A 24,778-nucleotide genomic window follows, 5' to 3' on the forward strand; every position below is an offset into this window, starting at 1 on the left:
TCTTTACCGACATACGATCTAGGAAGGCGTGTAACTTCTTTAGCCCACCTCAGATCATCCTGGGAACGAATCCGAAATAGATTTTAATTTCATTTTACTTTTACAGTGCGGGACAAGCGCATAAAGGGCGCCATAGCCAACCTTGACCAATACTGCTAGATTTGCGCCACCTGGTGAAGTTTCTGTCGCGGGAAATTTGTTTCCTACTAATGGTTTCATTTCGTTTTGTTGTGAGTTTTCTAGAGCCAATAACATGTTTTAAGTGGGCTGCATACCCAGCCACTGCATGAACACCACAAAGTGTAAGTCTTCGGCTATGGCCTAATCAAAAGCATTTTGCATGTTTTTGTATATGCATTGCACTGTTTCAAAATTTAATCCTCTGTTCTAGCCTTTGATTCAGGCGGTTTATTAATATGAATTTTGATGGCTCCATTACCCCACCCCTAACTGATGATGAAAACGAAAACCTGGAGTCTTTGGAATTGGATTCTTCCCCAATTTTGCAAAAGAAAATGAGACTTGACATTTTGAGCACTGATGGGCTTGCAGAGGTACCCAGTAGCAGGATTGCAAATGACAACACAGTTATTGAGCATGTGGAATTGATTGGTGGATTATCTGGAGACAACATACACATGTAAGCCACATTGGAAAAAATTTCGGATAAATCCTCCGCACGCTTTTGCGAACATTTGCCGATAATCTGCGCAATATTAATTAGCTAATGCATTAACATAAGAAAAAACATTACGATTGTCCGCACAATTAACGATCGCCGAAAAAAATCCTTCACATGCAAAAAGAAACTTTCTAATCTGGCATGTAAGTGCCCAATGATGCAACTTTTGTTTTCCATGACTGCTGTTGTTCGATGGTGTTTGTATAATTTAGCCTACTTGCAATCAGGGACTTTAGATTGGGTTTGTTCTGTGATTAAAAGTGTGTAAAATGTTGAAGCAAACCCATGCAACATTTGATATGCAAACTTGAAGTATGATTGATAAGAATTGTTCTTCTGGCATTTAATTTTTTTTTTTTTACTTTAGAAACTTAAATGCCAGAAGAACAATTCTTATCAATTAGTATGCCTGGCAGCAAAAATAGCAGTATATTTGAAGTATGACTATTTTTATTCAATATATTCATTCCAAAATCGACCTTTTCTAACGTCACTTGTTGTGCGTGACACAGGTGGAAACTTCTCTGTTGCAAAATTACGTTTGCAAACATTTATTGTTAAGAATACATGTTTCACTTATTCAAATAGAATCTGCCCAGAGCTGTCTGACTTTTTGCTTACGCATTCCTACATTTTGTAGAATTTGTATGGAGGAGAAATTCAGAAGTGAGACAGACGTGAAAGGAAGGTTTTACAGAGGTGAGCATTGGTACTGACCTTACTGATGGAATTAATTTTTAAACAAATGTGCTTGTAGCACAATCTGGCCACTGTTAATTCTGATTTTTATTTCTTAATAAGACACTTAAACAGAGAATAACATTATTTTGTTTTTAAGGTTTAACGCAGCTTCAAGGCCTGCAAAATTTGGAAAATGACAGTTCTATGCTGAAAGATGAAAGTGCCACCCAGTGTCTTTTAAAATTATTTAATGATATCAGTCTTTTTTGTAGTTCTCCCCACCCAGAAGGTTAGAATGTTTTATTTGGCTCAGTATTAATATATTTTGAGTTTGTGATCTAAAATACAAAATGCAAATTTAAATTCCTATTGTAAACAACGCTTTAAAATTCACAAGAAATAAACCCCAGCTTTGAACAAATAAGACAGCCAAAGCTGAGATGCTTGATACATGAGCTGACATTTCAAACACAACTGTGTTCATCGTCAGCACTACTTTTGATGTAGCACTGATGATGAACACAGTTGTTTTTAAAATTTATGTATGGCATTGTGCTTTCTTATTCCAAGTAGTAAGCTCCAAGTTTACACTTAGGCACATCCCTTGTACATATATTTTTTAGACTTAGTTTACACCATAAAGAAAATGTTGTGTATGCTGTGCAATGAACTGTCATCAATTGATCGATACACACAAACTCCAGCATGCCGAAGTTATATAAAGAAGTACATAAGATCAAGTAAGTTCCAAAATCATCTGTAAGGGTATGTTGGCTACTTTGGCAGTTGACCTCTAAAACTTTTTAGGTAAACCAACATTTCTTCATGAGTGCGATGACGCAAACCTAATTGATTACTTTCACTTCTACATCAAAAGCCATACCTGTCTCATTGAAGTTGTACATCTTCTTCCAAATACACACCAAATATCAAAACTGGAAGTATGTATTGAGGATCTAAATATTGCTTTCTAGATCCAGTTGTTCAAAAGCAATGCATAGGGTGCAGCAACATGTCTATGTTTTAAAGTGTGATTGAGAATCATACAACATTTTTCAGATACTCCACTTCCATGGACAGCCGTTAAGTGAGTACACTGAAGTTGGTCACCAAATATGCAGCAAAGTTATCTTGGACTTATTGTCGACAAGCACAAATCTTTTCAAGCAATTTGTTGGCGAGGATAATAGTAAGTTTTTTATTTTTACCGAAATAAAGTTTCATTGGTGATTAAATGCAAAATAAATTTAAAAGTTTTGGCAGATATATCTTCCACCTAAAAAGCATAGAACAAATTGACTATTTATTCACATAAGATTACATGTTTTGTGTTTAAGCTTCATTCATGTATTGGAAAACTTTGCTATCGAAGTCTCCATTTCCATGTCAGTGTTTTCAAGATTTTCTATCCACTAAAATTGCCAAGTTGGTTGGTGAACAGCAATTTTGGATTATCCTGAACACGTTGTTGTCAAACATTCTTTTAAACGCCCAATCTAAAAACAACGACCTGACAAACATCACAAGCACGATTCAATTTGAAGGCCTTTCCTCTGCCTTATCCTTTGCATGGTGGTGGATGAGAGATATGGTTTGTGTTAATTAGTACTTTATTACTATGCCAATGACTTTATGTTTAACTACTGCTGTTCTTTTGGACTGGGGATGCACAACTCAAACCGTTATTCATGCCTTATTGGTTGTTAACTATCTATCGCATGCCAAACACTTGTTACAAGTGACTTGTGTGATATTTTTTAGGGGCAATGTCCTAAAAAAACATTGTTGGTCAAATTCACCACCACATGCCATTTTCTAACCGGTGGTCTTCTAATTTTGACATACATGCCCATCCATGTAGTGCACCCCTGATATAAACCAACTACTGCATACAAACAATGCATTTGTGAGGCGTCACAAGATCGTTCTCTTCCTAACTTACTGTTATTTACATGCTTTTTTCCATATAATATAGAACCCATTTATAAACAGCAATACAAAGTCCACAAAAGATTACACAAATACTGTTACTTTCATAATCTTAATTGGATTTTTAACTTCAACATGTTTTTTTTCTGCAGCCATTTGAATGTGATGCAAAATATCCTTTAAACCTTGTCTCTCGCCTTTTGCGCTTATCCTTACGAAACTGTGAATCAGAAGACGAAGTTCTTACCTTTCATCTCACCTGTTACCGAGACGTCATCAGGCACATGCGAAAACAATCAGCTCTACCTGTATGGAGTAGTGCTGAGCTTGCACCTTATCATCTTTTGTGGCATCATTACAGTCCAAAGTTTTTGTTGCCCAAAGCTAGAATCTCCACTGGCATAAGTAATCTTTTAATTTCTTGTATCGTGGTGTATTAGGTTGTTGTATCACTGGAGAACCGAGTTTTGTGCTTGAAAAAATTGCAAACCACATATACTTCTGATCTAATAAAGACCAACTGCTGGTTTTTGTAAACACATAATTTATTAAAAGTAACGCTTTGTGTTAGCATGTTTAATTTTTACATATTATTTTACAACTGGTTAAAATTATGTAGCATCAGAGAACCACGTTGACTTTAACAGACAAATTGTGAAAGCCAACAAAATATATAAACCAAACTTTCTTGGTGTAAAATTGCGTATATATATCCTTATAATGATGGAGCTACACCAACCGCGTCAATTAAACTGATGATGGCATAAGTCTTTGCTAAAGTGTTTTTAAACATGACAATGTTAATAGCAATATGGGCCAGTATTTTTATACTCAGAATTATATTTAAATGTTTTTAAAATTTCAGACTAAGTGATAAGTGAATTGAATAATTCGTTGAAACATCTCAATTCCTGTTATTTACCACTTCTACAGGCATCCAGCAGTACTTTACTAAAGAAATGTCAGTTGAGGATTTGTTGTCCAAATGTCGCAACTTAACCAACTTTGACTTCAATACTTCCTCCCACGATGATATTGACAGCTTCATCGTCTTCCTTAATGTTCTTTCTATTGTAGCACAAGAAAATGGTGGAGAACCTTGGAGTAAAATTAGTGACAGGTTTGAAAATGTGACTAAATGCGTTTTTTGTTAATCTATGATATCAATCCAGGCATCAAATGGATTGCTGTCAGTAAATAGGTTATGATGAGTTTTGAGTGAATGATATCCAACTAAAACCACCCTAACTATTTGTAACTAATTAAACTATAGAGAAATAAAAAACATATACTCATTGCTTGCTTGCATATGTGTTTTTACACGTAGTTACACAACTGTGGTTTGCAGAGTTTATAACAGATTTTTGCCTTTTTGTAATAAAGGTTGTTATCAAAAATCCAGTTGTCAACCTTAAAACACATGGATGAAGGGGCTCTACACCGATTCTTCTGTCTTATACTTGTGTTATTGATGTCATTGTCAAAAGTGAATGCTAAAAATGCACTTGAAGAGTGGTTAACGCTGATTGAAAACTCAAACCTTGCTGGTGGGAAATTTGCCTTTTCCACCCAGAAAGTGCTTTCAATAGGTTTGTTTTTGCATCTACATCATTGTGATTTGCATATTTTTTTTTATTACAACAACAAAATTCAGGAAAGCAATACATAACAGCCTGTCGTCAGACCTAATCTTTATTTTTGCTGTGCAGGATTTTTTTCCATTGTGTCTATTTGCAATGAAAAGCAATTTTCATTTGAATCTATTGCCAAAAAGATGGCCAAAAGCTTCTCTGTCATTTGCAGGTACTTTGTCCCAACAATGAAGTGTCATTCCCAAACAATCGTACATATATATATATATATACATCACATTGGCTCTATCTGTAATCGGGGAATCAAAACATATAAACTTTAGAAGTAGACTAGAATCTAAAACAACTTGACTTGTTTAGGTTGTTAACAAGTGATGCTAAAGCATCCCAACGAGAAGAAATATGGAAAATATTTACTTTGTATGTTGAAAACTTGGTGTCATTGCTTCAAACCTCTACAGTGCATTGCTTGGGCCAGGTACATAATTTTTGTTTTTAGTACCGGTATGTGTTTATGTGAGCTGCAGGCAGATGGCCACTGTTTCAACCTATAAGGTCTTTGCCACTCTTGTAGAAGATCTTGCCAACCAAATGGTCAGCCAGTGGTGACAAGACAATCACTGTATAGTTGACTTTTTTTGCAGGCAGAGTTATTAGAGCAAGGCAGTATTAAGATGGTTCTTTCTTCTTGTCAACCACATGAAGAGGCATACATTGCATCTAATGTGTTTGAAATTCTAACTACTTTGAGGTATTTTTGTGGAAGAAAACGTTTTCTGCATTTAAAACATAATTTTATGGACTTCAAAGAAGCATGTTCATTACCTGTAATAAATCACAAATTCATACAAATCATCTATGTGGATTTGAACAATCAGTTATTTAGTCATAATCTTATCCCATGCCTGTTCACTATATTTTTTTATCAACTATGTAGTGAATGGACAAAGGGAAAAGCTGTCAACAGCAGTGTGGTGTTGCTTTTTGATTGTATTGGCAAAGACATTATAGCATGGCTGAAGAAAGTATGTTCATCGAGTGAACCACCTACGGATTGTTGTGACATAATTTGTCATTTATCCACCCTGTCTAACACAATGTAAGTTATTTAAGCAAGAAAAACATTAATCACATCTGAGGTACCTAAATATATATTTGCTGTTTTTGCAACTTGTGGTTAAACACAGGGCATCAAAAGCACCAAAACAAATTACAATCCTTCTTGATCACATTTGGATCATTGTTAAATTCCTATTTAGAACATCCTGATATAATGAAAAACTGCAATTAATGCAAACGATACAGATTTTTTTTAAATAAAGTTGTTTTTTTTCGAATTGTTGAAGAGCAAACAAAAGTCCTTTGTCTTTCAGTTGTTTTAGATATATAAATATATCGCCTATAATTTGGCATCGTCAGAATTGTATTGATACTGTCGATGCTGAATGATAGGTGATATATATATATCTAAAACAACTGAAAGACAAGTGACTTTGGTTTGCTCTTCGACAACTTGCTACTAAATCAGATACCAAGTCTTTGTTACCATAAGACTGTCAGTAGATTCCCATACATGATTTTAAGAGTTCTATTTTTCTCCAAGGCAAATACTTTTGTGAAGACACAGCAACAACAATTTATAAATCGCATTTTTAGTTGACAACTTTTTCATTGCGTTTGCGACTTGTTTGTGATCTCCATGACATGTATAATTGTAGAAACATAAAGGATTCCAATTCATCTATATCATTTATGTGTCTGTGGAAATTCTTTGCAAGTGAAGGCCGAGTGAATCCTGCCATACGGTGTGCGTATCTAACAAATATCTTAAACAATGAATTGTTAACTAAAGAATCCTCACATGAGTTTGAAGAATTTGCAGTACAAGGCTGGATAAGGTGTTGTTACAGTCTGAATGAAGAAAATCTGCAAAATCTTAACAGGTATATATAGCAAAGTGTCGTGATTAGTGTCACTTTAATGTGTGTGTATTTTTGTATATTTTAGTTAAGTGTTTGTTATTTTCTCAAATGTCTATTGGTGGTTTAGATTATCCTGGTGTTTTTGCCAGTTCTAAAAATAGAAAGTTCTTTGTTATGTTGCACAGTTTACAAATAATACTTCACTTGGCTATTTTTTTATACCTACCAATTAAACTGATAAAAATGCTGGTTATTGTGTAAGCTGCAGACAGATGGCCACTGTTTCGACCTAAAAGGTCTCATCAGTGCAGCTGGTGTGACTTTCAGACGACTTTGCTGACCAAAAGGCCAAGCAAAGACTTCCACTTTGTGGTGACTAGTCCTTTTAGGTCGAAACAATGGCCATCTGTCTGCAGCTTACACAATTCATTGGCTCCACTTTGCTTATCCTGGTTATTGTTTCAATTTATCACCTACAATGTACAACCTTATCACCGTTAATAGGGAAATAGTGAAGCTACATGTAATGCGTGAATTCAGTCCAGAGGAAGGAAATGATTTTAACTTAAACATCTTTGTAACGACTCTATTTCAACGATTCCAACAATCCAGGGTAAAGGAATCGGAATCTAAAAAAATATTTTTACCAAATTTTGCCGTTTTTCATTTCAGAATTTTAAGGATCGTGTGTCTGTTTCAACTACGGCCTGTCGGTTGTTCATGCCAACTGTTGAAAGTGCTGTACGTGCTATCAAAGCACCTTCTGCTGATGTAAAAACAGTCATGTGTGCATACTGTTGTGTTGGCAGAATAATGCAGGAATGCACAAATCTGCTATTTTCAAGTGTAAGTAATAACAAAGTTGTTACCGGGAAACATTGGCCACTGGCGATGACACTCAGTCCCAACCTAAATTTCTTTCCAAGGGAAAATCGTCGTATGTATCGAAAGTGATGGAAAACTTTATTTTGTTATCAAATGCAATTCCGCTTTCTTCGTTTATCAACAATGCACTTCTTCATACCTTGCACAAGGTAATATTAGCTTTGCAACTGTGCAATCAAAAGCAAAGACTAAGATTACGATTTTGATCATTGTACTAAATTCATCAACATGCACAGTTCAACTTTATTGCATGTCAAGCTTTTTGTTCAAATTCAATCCCGGTTATTTGGTTTGGATAATAACTTGTTAACATTGGTTTTTAGTTTATTTTGGGCTTGCTTACTTTGGGCAAAAAGTCTATTTACCTGCAGAAAACCCTTACTGAGATTTTTAAACTGCACTTGACACGGTAAGTGCTTTAAATATGACCAGCAAACATCCTTTTGACTGAAAGTTTTCTTCGAGGTGGTCGTGTTTTACAACTGTTGGAAGTTCGAAATACCCTCATCCATTTTTAAAAATTCTTCTTCACCCAACTCTTACACAAGAGGACAAAGATTTGTTTCTTAAATACTTGCTTGTTAATTGCACAAGCAACAGCGCTGTAGACAAAATGACTATTGTAAGTGTGAAAAGTATTTGGTGTTTTGTTGTTTGAGTTTGTAAAGTTAATTAAATGTATTTTAAACACAATACCATAGGCAGGGGCACCACTTGGACATAATAATTTAACAGAGTTATTTGGGGATGTTTTATCTCTCAACAACCTTAGTTTTCTGTGTAGATTGTGGAGCTACTACATTTTTGGCTTGCGCAACAACCAATGAATGACCAGAGTGATCCAGTGGAAAGTGATACCCTTCCTGGATTTATTCCATTACTACAGCAAGCACGGATACAACTGCGATTTAATCAGACATTGGTGGACAAAACCAACAATATTTTGCATAACATAAGAAACGCTTCCTGACAGAGCTCTAATTTCACATTTAAAACATATTGTCAATAAAATATAATTGTATCGTCCCATGCCAATAATTGAAAGAAAATTGCACTGATAACATAGGCTAGAAGGAACAATAATTTATAACAACAAAATTAATACAGAAATCACAGTGCAGATTGGGTTTGGATGCTTCCATTATCTATTTTGAAACCAAGATATCAGGCAGATTTTCCAGTTTGATGTCGAGCAACATTTGCCCATAAGCCTTTCCCTGGGGGTCCATCCTGAGAGAAGCTACACCACCACCACCAAGACAGTTTTTCATCAAGAAATTAAAGCCGTTGATTCCAGGCAATTCGTATCTTATAACAGCTGGCTTCTCAGCATCTTGCTCAAACAGGTGCTCGAAGTACTTTTCCACTTTTTCTGCAGTCAAGTACTGTCTCAGATATGGCATGTATGAAGGGTGACGTGCCACTACCCCTATGTTGGCATGATTGCCTTTGTCACCACTGCGTGTGTAGGCCAAATCTTCCAATAGGAAAGAGCAACTACCAGACTCTACTGCTGAACTTTTTTTGCTTGTGGGCTCCTCTCGGTGCCCCAATGGATTGTCAGGAATGAGATGATTGACATCGATTTCTTTCTCTTGATAGATCACTTTTGCTGGCTGCTTAACCTTTGGGTAGAGGAATGAGTAGAGCTTTAACACTGGGGAAACTTTTGGTCTGCCGCCAACAATACCACAGAGACCAGGTGCCATTCCTTAATCAAAAAATATGTATCTGTTAATCTTTTGTAAATAAGAATGGTCATGTGAGCTGAGCGAATGAAGGCAAACTTTCAAGTGAACATTTTTTGCCATAGAGCTTAACCACAATGTGAGTAAAGATATTTTTTTAACATTTGCAAATTCTTTAGTTTGGTGAAAAAAAAAATAACAACCTGTTCCAGCTGCTGCTATTTCCCTTGCAAAAAACTCAAGAGCCTTTTTATCATCATGTTCAACTGCTATCCAAACCACAGTCTCCCTTGGGCCTTCTTTGTCATCTCCATACTGCCGTTGGTTTTGTCCGAAACTTGTTTCATCACCAACTGCTTGAATGTGGACGCGCCGAAAATTGGACATGCCCAACTTTGAAAACAGCGTTCTTACTCTCCTGATTAAGCTACTTGCCGTCCTGTGTCCTGAAAGTGTTATAATCAGTTCAAATAAAATTCCATGCTTATTTATATATGTTAGTTTGCATTGGCAAGCCAAGTTTTACCAAACCAAACTTGCCAAAATGTTCAAAACGTGGCTGACAGATATTTACCAGAACCAAATATTGATAGATACCTTTGGCAATTGCACGTTTTCCTGCTACACTGAACACAGCAGTGGTCCTGAATCCATCCAAGTAAGTTGCACAGACTTTAAAAGTTTCTGTTGGAGGTAGTCCCTTTGCCCCTTGAACAAGAACTTGATCCTTGCCCACCTCTGACATAGTCACATTTGAAAAGTCACACACAACATCTGGTAGAATGTATGCCTTAGGATCACCAATCTCATACACTAATTGTTCAGCTACAGTAGCTGGGGTAACCATTCCTCCTGTAGATTCAGGTTTTGTAATGATAAAATCTCCATTTGATTGGCAATCAGCAATTGGAAAACCAATATTTTCCCAATCTGAAACTTTCATCCAGTCAGTGAAGACACCTCCTGTTGACTGGGCTCCACATTCTAACAGATGTCCAGCCAGACTACCGGCTGCAAGCCTGTGAATAAAGAATAATAATTTGATGACTTGGATAAACACTGCTTTTTCATTACACAACGTTATAAGATTAGCTTTAAATACATTGGATTTAGTGCATATATGGTCTAACAATATGTATAGTTGTACTTCTTTAATATGAACAACCAACATATTTTCAGATGCTGTAATTTATGCAAGTGGGAGTTAATTTTCACACATAAAAGTGTCATCAACATGATATAACCTGTCATAATCCTGTATTTTCCAACCGAATGAGTGCATGAGGGGAGCAAGGACAAGTGCGCTGTCTGTACATCTTCCTGTGATCACCACATCAGCCCCTAAATCGAGAGCCTGTCTAATTGGTTCGGCACCAAAATATGCATTCATGCTCATCACCATCTTTGGCAAAGGCTCATTTGTGGCAAGTTCCCTAATTGATGCATCGAGTTGTTTTGATACATATTTTTGCATCATGTCATCACCCATTACTACAGCCACATTAATGTCTTGACCCAGTTTGGCAGCCACATTTTGCAACATCATAGCACAGGCTTGTGGGTTTGTGCCGCCAGCATTGCTGATGACTTTGATCCCTTTCTCCTTGATGGCCCTAAGACAGGGGCCAATTGCATGGTGGACGAAATCCGGTGCATAGCCCATATCTTTGTTTTTCTGCTTAGCACCAGTAAGCAATGACATGGTTATCTCTGACAAATAGTCAGAGACCAGATAGTCAATGTTGCCTTTTTTCACCAACTGTTCTGTAGAAGTGCTTGTATCTCCCCAAAACCCAGAGGCACAACCAATGCGCACAGTTTTATTTGAAACAAACCGCACATGACCATTTACTTTAGGGTAAGTTGAATGCAACCTAAGACCAGCAGACTTAATACTTGATAATCTGTGCATACTGCCAACTACTTTTACTGCTGTGAGAAATAAGCAAATGAATTGTTTGTACAATTTATAATGTCAAAAGCAAGTTTCAAAATTTATTTCTAACTACCAAATAATACATTGTTTGGTTGAAATACCATGTTCAGTTACACAAGAACAGTTTGTAAATCACTTCTTACACATGTTCAACATTTTGAACCACTGCGCACATGCACGATCCAAACTTTAAGGAAAAACACAACTATGGTTGCATTAAAGGCAATTTCCGAAATTTATCCAAAATGAAAATTTTCGACCATTGAGTCATTCAAGTTAGGCTACATGTAAAAAGAACATAGGGACACATCTGGTACGAATCTGCATTCACGTCAAGCAATAATTACAAAACCAGCACTTCAAACAAACGAGGGGTGTGTAAACAACAGTTCATTGTAAACCCAAAGTTTGACTAACACATGCAAATAGTTATGCTACTTCCAGTTTGGATGGCTCATCAAAATTATCAGTCAAGTCCGGCACATCTTCATTGGCATTTTCATCTCCAGCCACTGGGAATGCAGTGTCCTGATTCGCCGCAGCTGATTTTGGCACACTGGTTGCGAGCTTTTTCAAGTTGTTAATATTATCGGCACCAAGCTGATTCAAAATGCTTGGCAACATCTCCGTCAAATGCTTGTTTTCAGCATGCCCAGTCACCGCAAAAGTGTTGGCCCCTGGTGAAGCCTGAACTTTTGGGTTGTTAAAGTGAATCACAGTCCCATCATCCTTTATCATGTTAACTTCTTCAATACCGGGAATGTTATTAACAGCCAGTTTTTTTAACGAGCTTTGTAGTTTTTTGTCATCGGTGGTGGCGGTCCTGTGAATAACCTTCTTCTTCCGTCTTGCAGAGCCCTTTCCGCCGATCCTGACTTGCTCCTGTAGTTTACTTAACTTATCTTTATTCATATTGGCGCGTGTGTGAACTTCGAATATGACAAAAAACTCCTTTTTCCGACAAGTAGCAGATATCAAATCTCAAAACGGCGAATTTTACCAACGAGCCCAAATGTGTGGTCAACCGGAACAACACGTGCTTTGGGCGTATGTATCTTGAGCAAAGTATTTTCAGAATTTAACGTTTTTGAATGAACTGCAAGCCCACCTTTGCGTCGATTGCACAAATTAAAATTATTTAATTGCTTGTGTCTTAATTTAACAACGTTTTGCGATGGAAGTGGTTAATTCTTCACCCCAATTAATTTTTTCCCACCTCTTGTTCTATCGCTTATTTACGCAGCCAAGGAAAAATCAGTCGATTTTTTATTTCTGTTTAAATGCTAATAAAAACATCAACACACAAATTAGCATTTTAGAATTAACGATAAAGAAATGAATCGATTCTTGCGAGGCAAATCGCCTTCCTTCCTTTGCAAAGACTGATGTGCGATTATTATTAACAATAATATTTGCTGTCAGTTAACTCATAATTTCATCAAACTTTGTATTTAAACTATATTTTAAATTGCTGCAATGTGTCTCTCGACATCACCACTAATGTTCATTAGTTTGGATAGAAATGCTTTTTACACTCATCCGATTTGAAACGTGTGTTCATAGCTTTCACGTGTTGGCAGCAGCTGTCAATTAAAAAAATGTTTTCAAGACCCAGTGGTTTACGTAAAACAAAATTAAATTTTTGTTGGTTTTAGGTTTTGCAAGTACAGCTTTTCGGATATTTAACCATTTTGTGTGAATCAAAAATACAATGCCGAGTGCCAGGAAACATCGACGGAAGAAAATGCAACAAGTTCCAAGGAACAGAAAACAACTGCGGAAAAAGGAAAAACGGCAAAAAAGCACCAACATTGCATGGTACGAAGTCATGATGTTTTCCTTGCAGAATTTGCAAGTAAATGTCTTATAATTTGTTTTCTTTCATGTATTTGTCAAAAGATCTTATTTCAATTTTGTGTAAACAATTAAGGTTTTTAATTTTTAATAGTCCTTTTTATATATAATGTATATTTTTGACATATATATGGATATATTATGCAAATGGACAATTTCGTAATGCCACTATTGGCTGTGATTGTTGATGTTTAAATCTGGTGAACATTATTGGTTTGATAGCTAGCTTTTTTTGAAGTTTAATGTGTATAAATGTATTATTTCAAAAGCAAACAAATTCGAGGTTCTTGGGATGCCAGCAAGACTATGCAACAAAACATGAAGGAAATGGGTTTAGCTTTTAATGCTAACCAAGCACTTCCTATACCATCCAAGTTGCCAAGTCCAAGGATCATTCAAACAGCAACTAAACCAACGATTAAAAAACCAGCTGTGCTTAGAGGTATGGCCTTTGTTGTATAAAAAAAAACCTACAACTTGTATGTACCGTCATTGAAAAATATGCAGCAATGGAAATGGAAGTTGAGCTGGGCGAAAAGGAAGGGAAGCTCCATATTCCATCAGATGATGTGCAGTTGTGCACTTATATGTTGGACAAATACAAAGAAGATTACAAGGTAAAACCAAAATGATTTATTTTATTATTATGAGGTATTTTATTTGATGGTGATACTCACAAGTTTTAGAAATTATTGTGTATATAAATACTTATTGTTGGGTGCAAAATTATAAAAAGTTAAAAAAAAAAATACTTATTGTCATACTCTTAATTGGTTAATTCCAAGCCCCTTTTAAATTTTGTCTACACTTTCCAGCACAATATGACCTTCACTGCTAATTATTAACTCAGTATAGATTATGTTTGCAAAAATGTGATACATTGTCTGAACAGATTAAGAGAAAAATGTCATGGGACAACTTTTCTGGAGTTATTTTGAATGTCCGAACAGTTGAATTTGCTAGTGCTAACTTTGCACTGGATCTTAATTTCTACGTTGAATATAGGCGATGAGCCGCGATCGCAAGAATGTCTTTCAGCTCACACCCAAGCAAATGCGCGACAGAATTCGAACATTTAAGCGCTGCAAGGTTCAGTATAAGAAATACCTGGAAGGCAAGCAACCCCCTGTCGCTGATGACGTTGAAATGACGACGTAGTCCACCTTTCCCGGAGGAGCAAAAGGCGATTCGTATGCAAAGCGTTAGAAAGATATTGGGCTGTATGTCCTTGGTGTGACACTGCGTTTGGTTTCACGCAATAACCTGCAGTGTGTGATTTTGAAAAAGGTCGTTTCTGTACAACAGAACTTTGACTGTACATGCCGATCAGGCTAAAATATTATTTTCGTTTCCTGTATTCGGAATCATTTGTGAAAACATATTCAGTTGCTTGTGTACGAAGTATTATTGTAAACGAAAGTCAAATGATAATATGTTTGCGAACTCTTGACAAAGTTGGACCGAATCATTATCAAGCTTGATACCGAATCAATGTAATGAACCATAAAAAGGTTAAACTAATGCAATAAAATAGTTTTGAAAACGCGCTGAAACAAATTATGCAGGCGCATGTCAAACATTTGGCACTTCATGTGGTCACATCTTCCTACATCTGGCAGGATAAAATGTCAGAGTGGAATGCTGTACGATTCGCTAACCCCAGCGAGTTGGTTGGTTTCGAAAACCCGTTTCAGAAGTTGGCCGAGGTTGTTTTTCATTTCCTTGTCCGCTATTACCACCATAAACGGGTAAGCGGCGTACACCGATAAAGAAGCCACGCAAAAGACGAATTCGAGGGCTAGGTTTGCTTCACTCGTTTCCTCCGTGCCCGTGGCGAGACTAAGATGCAACATGAATACAGGCAAGGTGGTAACTGTGAAAATGAACAAGGTAGAGGTGAGAGTGAAGAGCGCTTTGGTGTTCAAACGGCTCGGCTGTCTTCTGCCCCGCACTGCTTTCTTCCGAAATGTTTTTCTTCTGTGTGGATACGACCCGCCCCGTCCTGTATACAAATTGTTTTTTGTTATAAGTGGCGCCAAAAACGCTCGATCCTGGAAAAAGTGGAAATGAATATCTCCACATAGAAATAAATAGTTCTTTTTGTCGCAATTACTTGCGAATTGTCAAAAACCTGCACCTTTATGTAGAAAAACTAAAAATGTCATCTTATCGTCCAGCTTACCTTGATCATGGTACATGGATGATGACACGGTAATGAGTCGATTGTTCTTAACGTTCTTGCAGTTAAACTGACGCTGCACCGCCAGTTTCTCGCTGTCAGAGGCCTTCGCCACTTTTGTGCACGTTTTCCAATCTGCCGAACCGTCACAATGTATCGTAACTTCGTCGTAAAAAGTGGCGACCAAGCTTTTCTTGCGCGGGGGTTCCTTGGCGTTTTTCTCGTAGGACGCGCGGGTAAAAGAGATGTCGGTGGACTTGCGCTTTCGGTTCCTCTCAGCTTGGAAGGCCGATGGCGCGGTCCCGGGCTCCTCAGATTTTACATCAAAATCGTGGTCTAACCGTTGTTTCACCACCTCGCTCAAAGTGGAACAGCGAGGTTGGAAATGTTTTGCTCCAGATTCCAAAGTTAAGTCTCTCATTTTGATTTCTATTGCATTAAAGGTATGGATACATTAATGCCGTAAGACATATCGTAGTGCGAAATAACTTTGGTGTAAAAAGTTTAATTTGTCATCAAATGAATATATATCATACCTACTAAAAAACTAAAATGTACCTGCAGGCTCCCTTTCGATATCCCAAGCAGTAGGAATCTGTTTTTTTTGTGCACAAAGTGTCGGGTGTTCGGAAAACGTGCCCAAGTTCATTGGTGCTGTTTTTCTCTGTCCTGCCACACTCGCACAAGCAATGTAAAGCATTCCTTTAGTAAAAAAATCAATTACTATAAGACAACACAGTTAAGGTAAAATTTTGTTCACAATTTTAAAAGTATAAATACTGTATAGCCTTCACAGATTAAGCAGTGGCAGTGTGGTGAGTCAAATTAGTATTTCCAAGGTGTAATGAATATTTTGGAAGTTTCATATTTCAATATATTTTTGTTTTACGATTTTACCGATGGACTGACTGCAATGTAGCTGAATATCGCGGTACTGTAATAAGTCGAGCAACACAACACCATTGTTACGCACGAAGGGCAGGTTTGTTTGGTTTTAAGTTTCGAAATCGAGCACAAGACGAACAGTAAAATAAAACGTTTATTTACCATCCACGAGCGCTTATAAACATATACCTATCGTTTTTCATAGAACATTTGCTGTGATAGACAACATTAACGATAAATTTCGAAATAGATTGTGTCGTTTGATGTCATGAACATAAATTGCCATTTATTTACGCTTCGATTGAAATCGTTTTTTTCTATTTTTCCTTTGAATTATTTCTTGTTTTAATTTGGAAAATATTCACTTCAAACGTCAGACGTTCTTGGAAGTGGATTTGGGAGACAAGGTTTCCGATTTTTGCCACTAATTGTCAACTAATCAACAGCAAACACTCACCTGAGCTACTGGCCAAAACCAATGTCCATGCAAAACCGTAAGAAAGTAGTGCATCGGCATAAAGAAAGCTTGTCCATTTGCCGCCATGGGGGCGAAACATACATAAGGGTGCGTTTAGTAGGGGTTTAAAGGCCACACTTGGCTCGTCGGCCAGGAAGAAGGGAGCCGTAGAAAGTGTTAGAGCTAAAAGTATGTTGAACACAGCAGTGGTGAACCTGAATATTGATTGGTGACTCGAGGAGTAGGACATCGGTTTTGCGATAATAAGGCACCTACAAGAAACAAAATAGATTTTCTGTGTGGGAGGTGCGCGGCCTTTTACATACATCAGCAAATTAAAGGGGGGACTGAAAATGCAAAAAGTGATTTCGAAAGACCAAAATTGTAGTCGAACAACCAAGATAACTTACTGTGGTGAGTGGTCACACATAAAGTGATATATTGATAAACATGCACATATATTGTTTTGTTTTTTTAATTTGCATATAAACTGTCCCCCGGCTATTTGGAGTGTCATTTATACAGTAAAATCAAATTACATGGCAAATTGTTTTAATTGCATTGTTTGTATTTTGCGCGAAAACCTGCATTAAAAGCATAAAAAATGTGGAAATCGGTAAAACAGTACAGATTATATTTTGCACATTTTCCTCACGAAATCAATGACCTCTTCCAGCAAAACTTCTTTCGCGTGACACAAGTAAAAACTTCGATTTACACAAGTATTTAAAACTAACCTGTCAACATAGCCGCAACACAAACTAAATGTTGATACGCGATGGAGGAAGGAGGAGAGGACACCGGTGAACTGACACAAACCCCCACCTCTCTCCGTGGAAGAGATCAAATCCCGGTCCGCCGCAGCAGCCAAAGTAAATGGAAGCAACAGAACCCCAGCGCACAGACCGTACGCGCAGATTTGGCAAAGTCCGAGATCAAGACGGCGCTCCGAAGTTGCGTAAACTGCACCCAGGAGAATTAGGTTTTCTGCTACCGTTAAGATGATTAATACTACAAGGTATACTGAGAGGAAAGCGTCTTGAACATATTTTCCTGAATTTTCTGAGTCATCCATACCAAGCAATAAACAATGTGGCTTAAATTCTACAACGAGGCTAACAACCCATCCTTAACAGTTTCGTTGTTCTTGAAAGCGGAAGTCATCACTTCAGTATTTGGTAACAACGCGGGACCTACAATTGAATAAAATAACTGAGGATGTTGCAGCAGGTTGTTGAATTCTCTCCTTTAGGCAAACCTCTTTTTTTCCGCATTCTCGGTGACGAGTCGTTGTGTATAGATACGTGCGATGCCTTGCAGAAACAAGCGCCCCGCAGCTGTCAGATCGATTTTTTGTGATTTTTTTGTGATTTTGCACCTGCAGTACAAACATTTCACACCATTCACAACATCGGTCAGTTAGAGCACCAATGACGATGTCGGCACATCTTTAGGAATTCTCCATGGTAACGTCACAAATTTGATTAGACTACTTCTTTAGCTGTGCAAAAAACAAGAGTATCACATCAAATAAATTTTCTCCAAATCAACAGAAGAACTGACTCTATCGGTTTCATCCGCGCTAAATAACATTCCTGATTGAGTGTTGCCAGTTAACTATAGTGCAATAGCCTACATTTTTGTGTAACCTCCATGAAGATTGAATCACCAAAAGCGTTTGGTCCCCAACATCTGGCTGTTCTATATGCGTATGTAAATATGATGGTGGTCGCTGAAGGTTCGTATGCAAAAGATATAGTCGAACTTTCAGTTTTTTGTGGTTGGTTTTGGTTCAACAACAAACTTACGTCGTGATTTATAAGAGGTGTCAAGAAACCGCAATTTAATTTAAAGTGATGTAGCCTATCAGGCTTATCAGATGTGTTGTTTTGATTTCCTTTTCTAACCTGAGAGTGTATGGTGCGGAAATATTTATCAAAAAGGATCTATACCGTAAACCGCCAACATTTCGCACTCTTATGCGCCCAGGGCTTCATCGATTCTTGACTCACTGGCCATTCGGTGACATTCGGCATAACATTAACAGTCGGCTTCTGATAACAGCATTGATCCGGCACGAATTAGACGACAATGGCGCTGGGGCGCGGAAGCAAAAGTGCCTTTCCTTTTCTCGGCACCATCAGCTGTCGTTTCACAAAAGCTTTTTAAGTGAACCGCTTCCTCCTTTTCAGTCAATACAATGACGAGAAAGAGACAACGGCAGGAGATTGATTGCCTGCATTTGATAAGGAGTTCAGGTAGTTAGATTGCAGACACAAACCGATCGATGCATGTTAAGTTACACATTTTCCCCTGGTTTGGCACTATGCTCGATTACACGTTAAAATAAAACAGCCCCTGTTAGGTATAATATTTGGTTTGATCTCAACAACCTAAAGCAATTTTTCAGCTTTTGGTAAAGTTCATTAAACTTTTAAGTGTAAGTGCTTTTTTGTCATAAATAGAAAATCGACCAAGAAGCGGTTCAAAATCGTTTAATTCGAAAATCGACTTCAGCTTTTATTGCGGTCATTCCTATTTATTTTAGTGTTCTGCATATGTAGGGCAACAGGCAATGTTCATGGTAACATATAATGACAAATTAATTGGCATTTGTTTTCTCCCGAAACCACCGACATCGAATCAACGACCTCTCTTTACGAGGAAAAAACACGCTACTGATTTGAAAACTACTGCTCTGCGGGAAAACACGCGGAAACCGCCACACTACAACATATTAACCCGCGTTCTTTCCAAACTGCAACCTTTCCCATAAGACCAGGACCGTTTTGGTCCTAACGTAGGGGTATGGCAATGGAGAGGAGACTAATTTCCATCTTTGGATACCTAGGCCTGCATAGGCGGGAATAGAAGCCAAAAGACGGTGACTCTTCCGCCAGAGGTCATCCGTGACGTCACTGGGCTCTGCGATGACGTGTGTGAGGCTTGTGTCTGTGCGAAGTGTCTCACTGGCGAGGTGCTCGGTTTTGTTGTATCTGGATTTCAAACCAATTGTTAATATTTTCACATATCTCCACCGAACGTGCCATGAATGGTGACGGAACACAAATTTTATCGTCAAGTAAATTAATATTTTTGCGGCATATGTCATATGTAACACATGTTACTCCATCTATAGTCTCATGACACATTGACATTGATCCTGATATTATAAGTCCTGGGTATATCCACACGCAAAAAGCATCGCTGGCGTCATGAATACTACTTTACAATTCTATGTTTTGTATATTTCTGAATAATCTGTCCTTCTGCTACACTAAAACGTGATTTTTATTGACCAACGTTTCTGACAGTCAATTACTCATATGACATATTTGCTTTCAAGAGAACATAACCCACCTCCAGTAGGGACAATTTTCTCCAAATTTTGAAATTCCGGTTTGGGCGGCAAGATTACAGATGTGAACGTTTACTTGTGGTGCATGGACATCACATGACACCTACACAAGAATATTTCGAAAGAGTTAAGTGCAGTTTTTTAATGTGTACTTTTATTATGGTTAATATGATTTGCTGTAATCATTACGAATAAGGCTGTGGCGTTGAATTTCTCATTGTTCCAAAAAGTTCGCAAAGTTTTAGTCATTGGGCAAAAAAAAAAACTTAATCAACAATAACAATAAAATTCATATACTTTTGTAGTTTTGTGTAGAAATCTCACCAGATTATGTAAGTTCTGCATGGCATTTCCTCCAGGATAGTTGACATGAGCTGCAGAAAGAAATAATAAAGATGCGACACCGTTGACGACAAAACTTCCCAGAGATGCAAAAAAACATAGTTTCCAAAATGTTGACTTTTTTGAACGCCGATATCTACACAATTTAGTTTATTTACATTTTATGTGTAATGCTGTTATGTTTAATAATATTTAAATCAAGCCTCAATATAGCATACAAATTGGCATATCCAGAAGCTGCAATGACGTTGAACATTGGTATGATGTAGATGACAAAACGAAGTTCTTTGTGAGGCAAAATGGAAAACATACAAACAAATCCAGTTGCAGGCAACAACAACAGCAGGTTTCTGTATCCAAAAAAACAATTAAAAAACAAGTCAGCAAACCACAGCACTTCTCACCTGTATGGGTCACTCCTCAAACCCCACGGTATAAGAACAGCAGACGACAATAAGCATCTCGGCAGCGCAGAAGTAAAATACCTAAAAGAAAAATATCCTTCAGACAAGGAAACAGTTGTTAAAACAACCAGTGATGCACCCAAACAGCATTTTTTTTGTCCGGTCGAAACCGAATATTCGGCAAGATTTGCCGAAGAAAAAAACGGAATAATTTTGTTCTTTATCTCTTTACATGCAATTAATTTAAACAAAACATGTACTAGATGGGATCTACTCCTATCATCCAGCCTTGAATCGACACTTAAAAGAATCACCCCGACTTCTGTATACCAATTGCATAAAGTTGATTTTCATTATTTCTGTACCAATAAACAGACAAAATGAACAAATCGTACTTTAAACAATGATTCCAACCTATACTAAATTTTGCGTATCAACGTAAAAAAAAGTTTTGGTTTCGGCCGAATATTTCTGCAAACCGAACTTTTAATGCATTCATAATACCAACCAGTGCCAAGGTGAAGTCCCCCATGAGCTGCTTTTGTTCAGCACCACATTGAACCACATGACTTCACCTTCGGGCCAGAGCCAACGGCCCCAGAACGTGGAATCAATCAGTATTGTGAAACCTAATGAACACAAGTTCGCCTTATTGTGCCAAAACTGACTTGTAGTTTGGTTCACATCAACATACTTTACCTACTATTTATCTGCAATCAGAATGCAGTTTCGATATGTAGATATACATTAGAGAGACTCAAAATTAATCTGTATTAGATGCAGATTGACACTTACTAAGCATCAACAAGCTTCCTGCAGCGATGTTTGTCATAATTTTCCATGTCACTTCCCAACGGAATATAGAAATCAAAAAGCAAATGCCAAACAAAATAGCAAGTTCAAACCTACAAGAAAAGGTCTGTTTTTTTTCGGTATTATAGGGCGTCGATTTTTTATAGCGTGTGGAACATTGCTGGTTGATAATTTAACCACCTCACGGACGGGCGAAACGGGATTTCCTCTGTTCATGCGTGGCATGGTCAAACTACAGTTTCGGACATGTTTGTTGGAAATACCACTCTTTCCGAGGGCATTACACAGAGGTATTTGTAAACAAGCAATACATATTCCATAAACAAAACGTTTCGTTCACCACGTGCTTCGGCAATGCTACACGCGTCCCAAAGTTTCGAAATTCACGGTCTTTAAGCAAATCTACCAAAAACAATATGCTGTTAGTGTGTATAACAATGTTTTTGCGGAAAAACTAAATATTAGTGTTATAATATTGCAAAGTCTTCGTGAAAACTTAAGTTAAATTAGCCACCTATGAAATGAGGAAATCCCGTTTCGCGCGTACGTGACGTGGTTAAAATACGGTACAGAGACAGTGGGAGAACAAAAATCTCGTAGCCTGGGAACCAACGGATAGACGACCAGGCGCATTTTCAATCAAATCAGTGTATTCGATAAAACTCAACTATAAATAATACTGGTATTGATTACATTATGGGTTTTATCCTTGTCGACAGTGACCTGTTACGAAAAAATGAACCTTGTTTGGCAACAATGCAACATTTTCTTCTAAAAATAGAACGTGTTTCATAATAACATATTTGGTAATATTGGCCAGTTTAGATACGATTCGTTTTTTAGCTGAACGTTAAAGAAACTTTTGGTTTTCGCATGGATTTCAGGTTTTAGCGAAAACAGACAATACGTATGTGACAAGTGGGTGGGAGGAATGTATTTTGCTACCAGACTCTACGTCAAAAAATTGACAACTAATTGTAAACCGGTAAACCGTTGGCCCTTTGAAAAAGAAAACAGATATGGGTCTAAAAACTGTGAATTTGCGTGACAGATATTTTAGGCTAAACAAGTTCATAAAAGAAGTATTATTGTACAATAGCTATTCAATTTACGGACTTTGGTTGATAACAATAGCATTCGTATGTTCGTCGCCCTTGTCAAACAGTGGCGCCTTCTGTTAAAAACTTACAATGGTAAAAAAGTAAAAATCGACGCCCTGCGAAATTGAAGGCAAAATAGAACAATAAACTACCTGAAAATTAATACTCCAACGCAACTCCACCAAATGAATCTAGTAATATCTCTGTTTAACCATGACGCAAGTCCAAGTAAAGCTGAAAAACATATTTTCGGATTTTATATTCTACCAACAGGAACAATGCGGAAACTTTTTTCTTACCAGCAGATAATGCAAAGATATTTGGGAGAGGTCTTGATGCATAAAACAGAAAATGAAACTGAGAAATGGTGATTATTGCACAAAACCTTGAAATCTCATTTCCAAAGGCTTTATCCACAGATTTGAGAAACTTTAAGAATCCATAAAGTACAAGTGTTCCCAAAATCATACGTGCTGCATAAAATAAAACATTGATACAGCAAGACAAATCTGAGTTAACAATATGGTATTTTACGGTTCTTCAAATATACACCGGATTAGCAGAGTTTTCTGGGTTTGCAATTTTCTAGCCCTGGACTAACCCGAAACCCCAACCTTGATATACACAGAACAGAAACAAAACACATAAAACATGAGAAACCCTGCCAACCTCAAAAAATAGGTATGACCTAATAGACAGAAAAACAGAACTTTGCATGAAAATATACAAAAAGAACTAAAACAGGGAAATAAATCTAAATTTTATTGCCAAGGCTGTCTTAGTTCATTTAAGGATGACATGAAACTATTCCATGGAACCCTTGGGAGTCTGCAAACCCAAGGTGTGGAACCATAGAGTTAAAGGAAAAAGTTTTGATCCTTAAATGATATAAATTTTAGTTTGCATTATAATATATTGTGCAGACATACATTAAAAAAATGGCACTGATATCTAGGTAATAATGCAAAGTACCGGTATAAAACAAATTAGTGGGTTCCGGTACCATGTTAAACATGGTTGAAAGGAAAGTGAATTGATACAGAACATACCTGTGTATTGAGAAAACAGTTTATTGCAACCAGCAGCTTGCGAAACAACAGTAAAAGGATATGAAATTGCTGCAATCAGCATAGGTCCTATGAATGTCCTTGGTACAACACCAGGGAACTTTTGATGGTCATACTAAACAACAGCATAATGTTATTCCAAAAGATGTGTTTAAAGAATATGCGTGGAGCTACTTACCAGTGTCAAATTTCCACCATGGTAAAGTATGTCATGTATTGCTTGCAAATTAAAGCTTTCCTCGACTTTTGTAAACGGGCATATCACAACATACCCAAAGACGGCAGAAAAGAGCCCAATCTTGATTGCGTATTCAACATTCATTGATTTAATGTGCTGGCACTTCCACAATTAAAATCCAACACTTTTCTGGGGAGCATCCACGTAAAGCGTTTTTTCTGGTGTTCTTTTATTGGGGAAACCACCCATTTTGGCGCTTTTTTAAAACGCGATGCTTCTATGGTTTTATGGGCAGTGACTTTGTAAAACTTGGACAATACATATTTCTGGTTGTTTAATTCAACAAAAGATTAGTTCCAATCTCTTTTTCAATTTTACCTACAATATTCAATAGTCTTTGCGATTCTTATTTCAGTAAAAATGAATTTCTATGTAGCGTGATTCAATCAAAAATAATTTTGTTTGATGTTTCTTGTTTACGTTTTATAGTTTCGGAATTTTTTTTCAAATTTTGAACAGGACTGAGGTGAGAGGGCTATATGGCCTGTAGCTACAATTCCTGTTATTATACCCGAATAACAAAGCTATATTCAACGAAAAGAATTGTAATAGGGGTACCACATCTAGTAAGGCTTCTGCAACCAAGGATTGTTCATCAACCCGATTGACGGCGACCCAACAAGCGCTGCCTCTAGATCAGTGGTTCTCACAGAGGAAGGTTTGAGAAACCGGCGTTGTTGCATCCTTGTTGGTCGCATTGATAGGCTATTCCACTTACAAAATGCATCATAATCTTTTGTTTTTGAATCACCAAACTCCATAGGGC

General features: G+C 37.3%; 6 protein-coding genes across 7 annotated transcripts; 2 read left to right on the forward strand and 4 right to left on the reverse strand.

Moving 5' to 3' along the window:
- The first annotated feature begins 233 nt into the window (after positions 1–233).
- LOC145898652 (protein MMS22-like) lies at positions 234–8,805 on the forward strand. Of its 2 annotated transcripts, none has more exons than XM_082987194.1 (22): positions 234–302; positions 392–640; positions 1,323–1,381; positions 1,521–1,652; positions 1,987–2,103; positions 2,171–2,304; positions 2,423–2,552; positions 2,701–2,954; positions 3,445–3,697; positions 4,226–4,412; positions 4,676–4,881; positions 5,002–5,095; positions 5,245–5,362; positions 5,529–5,635; positions 5,822–5,983; positions 6,603–6,827; positions 7,311–7,419; positions 7,479–7,652; positions 7,733–7,840; positions 8,015–8,100; positions 8,157–8,313; positions 8,476–8,805. In XM_082987194.1, the coding sequence occupies exons 2-22, from the start codon at positions 417–419 to the stop codon at positions 8,659–8,661; spliced, it is 3,222 nt and encodes a 1,073-aa protein (XP_082843320.1). In that variant the 5' UTR covers positions 234–302; positions 392–416; the 3' UTR covers positions 8,662–8,805. The 2 variants fall into 2 exon arrangements, with proteins under 2 accessions (XP_082843320.1, XP_082843329.1); XM_082987203.1 differs by having other exon boundaries at positions 8,063–8,100.
- Positions 8,806–8,827: 22 nt separating this feature from the next.
- LOC145898667 (uncharacterized) lies at positions 8,828–11,301 on the reverse strand. The gene is made up of 4 exons (XM_082987215.1): positions 10,624–11,301; positions 9,977–10,398; positions 9,583–9,825; positions 8,828–9,402 (listed from the first exon to the last, which is right to left on the reverse strand). Exons 1-4 carry the CDS (start codon positions 11,289–11,291, stop codon positions 8,837–8,839), a joined length of 1,899 nt encoding a protein of 632 aa, XP_082843341.1. The 5' UTR covers positions 11,292–11,301; the 3' UTR covers positions 8,828–8,836.
- A 32-nt stretch (positions 11,302–11,333) lies between these two features.
- LOC145898676 (transcription factor BTF3 homolog 4-like) lies at positions 11,334–12,328 on the reverse strand. Its single transcript, XM_082987227.1, has one exon. The coding sequence runs from the start codon at positions 12,225–12,227 to the stop codon at positions 11,745–11,747; it is 483 nt and encodes a 160-aa protein (XP_082843353.1). The 5' UTR covers positions 12,228–12,328; the 3' UTR covers positions 11,334–11,744.
- A 646-nt stretch (positions 12,329–12,974) lies between these two features.
- Positions 12,975–14,638, forward strand: LOC145906933 (nucleolar protein 16-like). The gene is made up of 4 exons (XM_082994390.1): positions 12,975–13,133; positions 13,439–13,611; positions 13,677–13,786; positions 14,175–14,638. The coding sequence occupies exons 1-4, from the start codon at positions 13,027–13,029 to the stop codon at positions 14,325–14,327; spliced, it is 543 nt and encodes a 180-aa protein (XP_082850516.1). The 5' UTR covers positions 12,975–13,026; the 3' UTR covers positions 14,328–14,638.
- LOC145889037 (uncharacterized) lies at positions 14,509–17,765 on the reverse strand. Its single transcript, XM_082979917.1, has 5 exons — positions 17,428–17,765; positions 16,691–16,962; positions 15,907–16,050; positions 15,352–15,777; positions 14,509–15,171 (listed from the first exon to the last, which is right to left on the reverse strand). Exons 1-5 carry the CDS (start codon positions 17,763–17,765, stop codon positions 14,798–14,800), a joined length of 1,554 nt encoding a protein of 517 aa, XP_082836043.1. The 3' UTR covers positions 14,509–14,797.
- A 1,442-nt stretch (positions 17,766–19,207) lies between these two features.
- On the reverse strand, positions 19,208–24,129 carry LOC145906088 (dol-P-Man:Man(7)GlcNAc(2)-PP-Dol alpha-1,6-mannosyltransferase-like). Its single transcript, XM_082993475.1, has 11 exons — positions 23,953–24,129; positions 23,757–23,889; positions 23,007–23,180; positions 22,860–22,941; positions 21,590–21,699; positions 21,303–21,423; positions 20,795–20,875; positions 20,609–20,740; positions 20,373–20,526; positions 20,051–20,151; positions 19,208–19,686 (listed from the first exon to the last, which is right to left on the reverse strand). Exons 1-11 carry the CDS (start codon positions 24,094–24,096, stop codon positions 19,428–19,430), a joined length of 1,491 nt encoding a protein of 496 aa, XP_082849601.1. The 5' UTR covers positions 24,097–24,129; the 3' UTR covers positions 19,208–19,427.
- Between the last annotated feature and the right edge of the window lie 649 nt (positions 24,130–24,778).

This window comes from Ascidia mentula, chromosome 1, assembly GCF_947561715.1.
Source record: "Ascidia mentula chromosome 1, kaAscMent1.1, whole genome shotgun sequence".
In the NCBI taxonomy this organism is placed as follows: domain Eukaryota; kingdom Metazoa; phylum Chordata; class Ascidiacea; order Phlebobranchia; family Ascidiidae; genus Ascidia; species Ascidia mentula.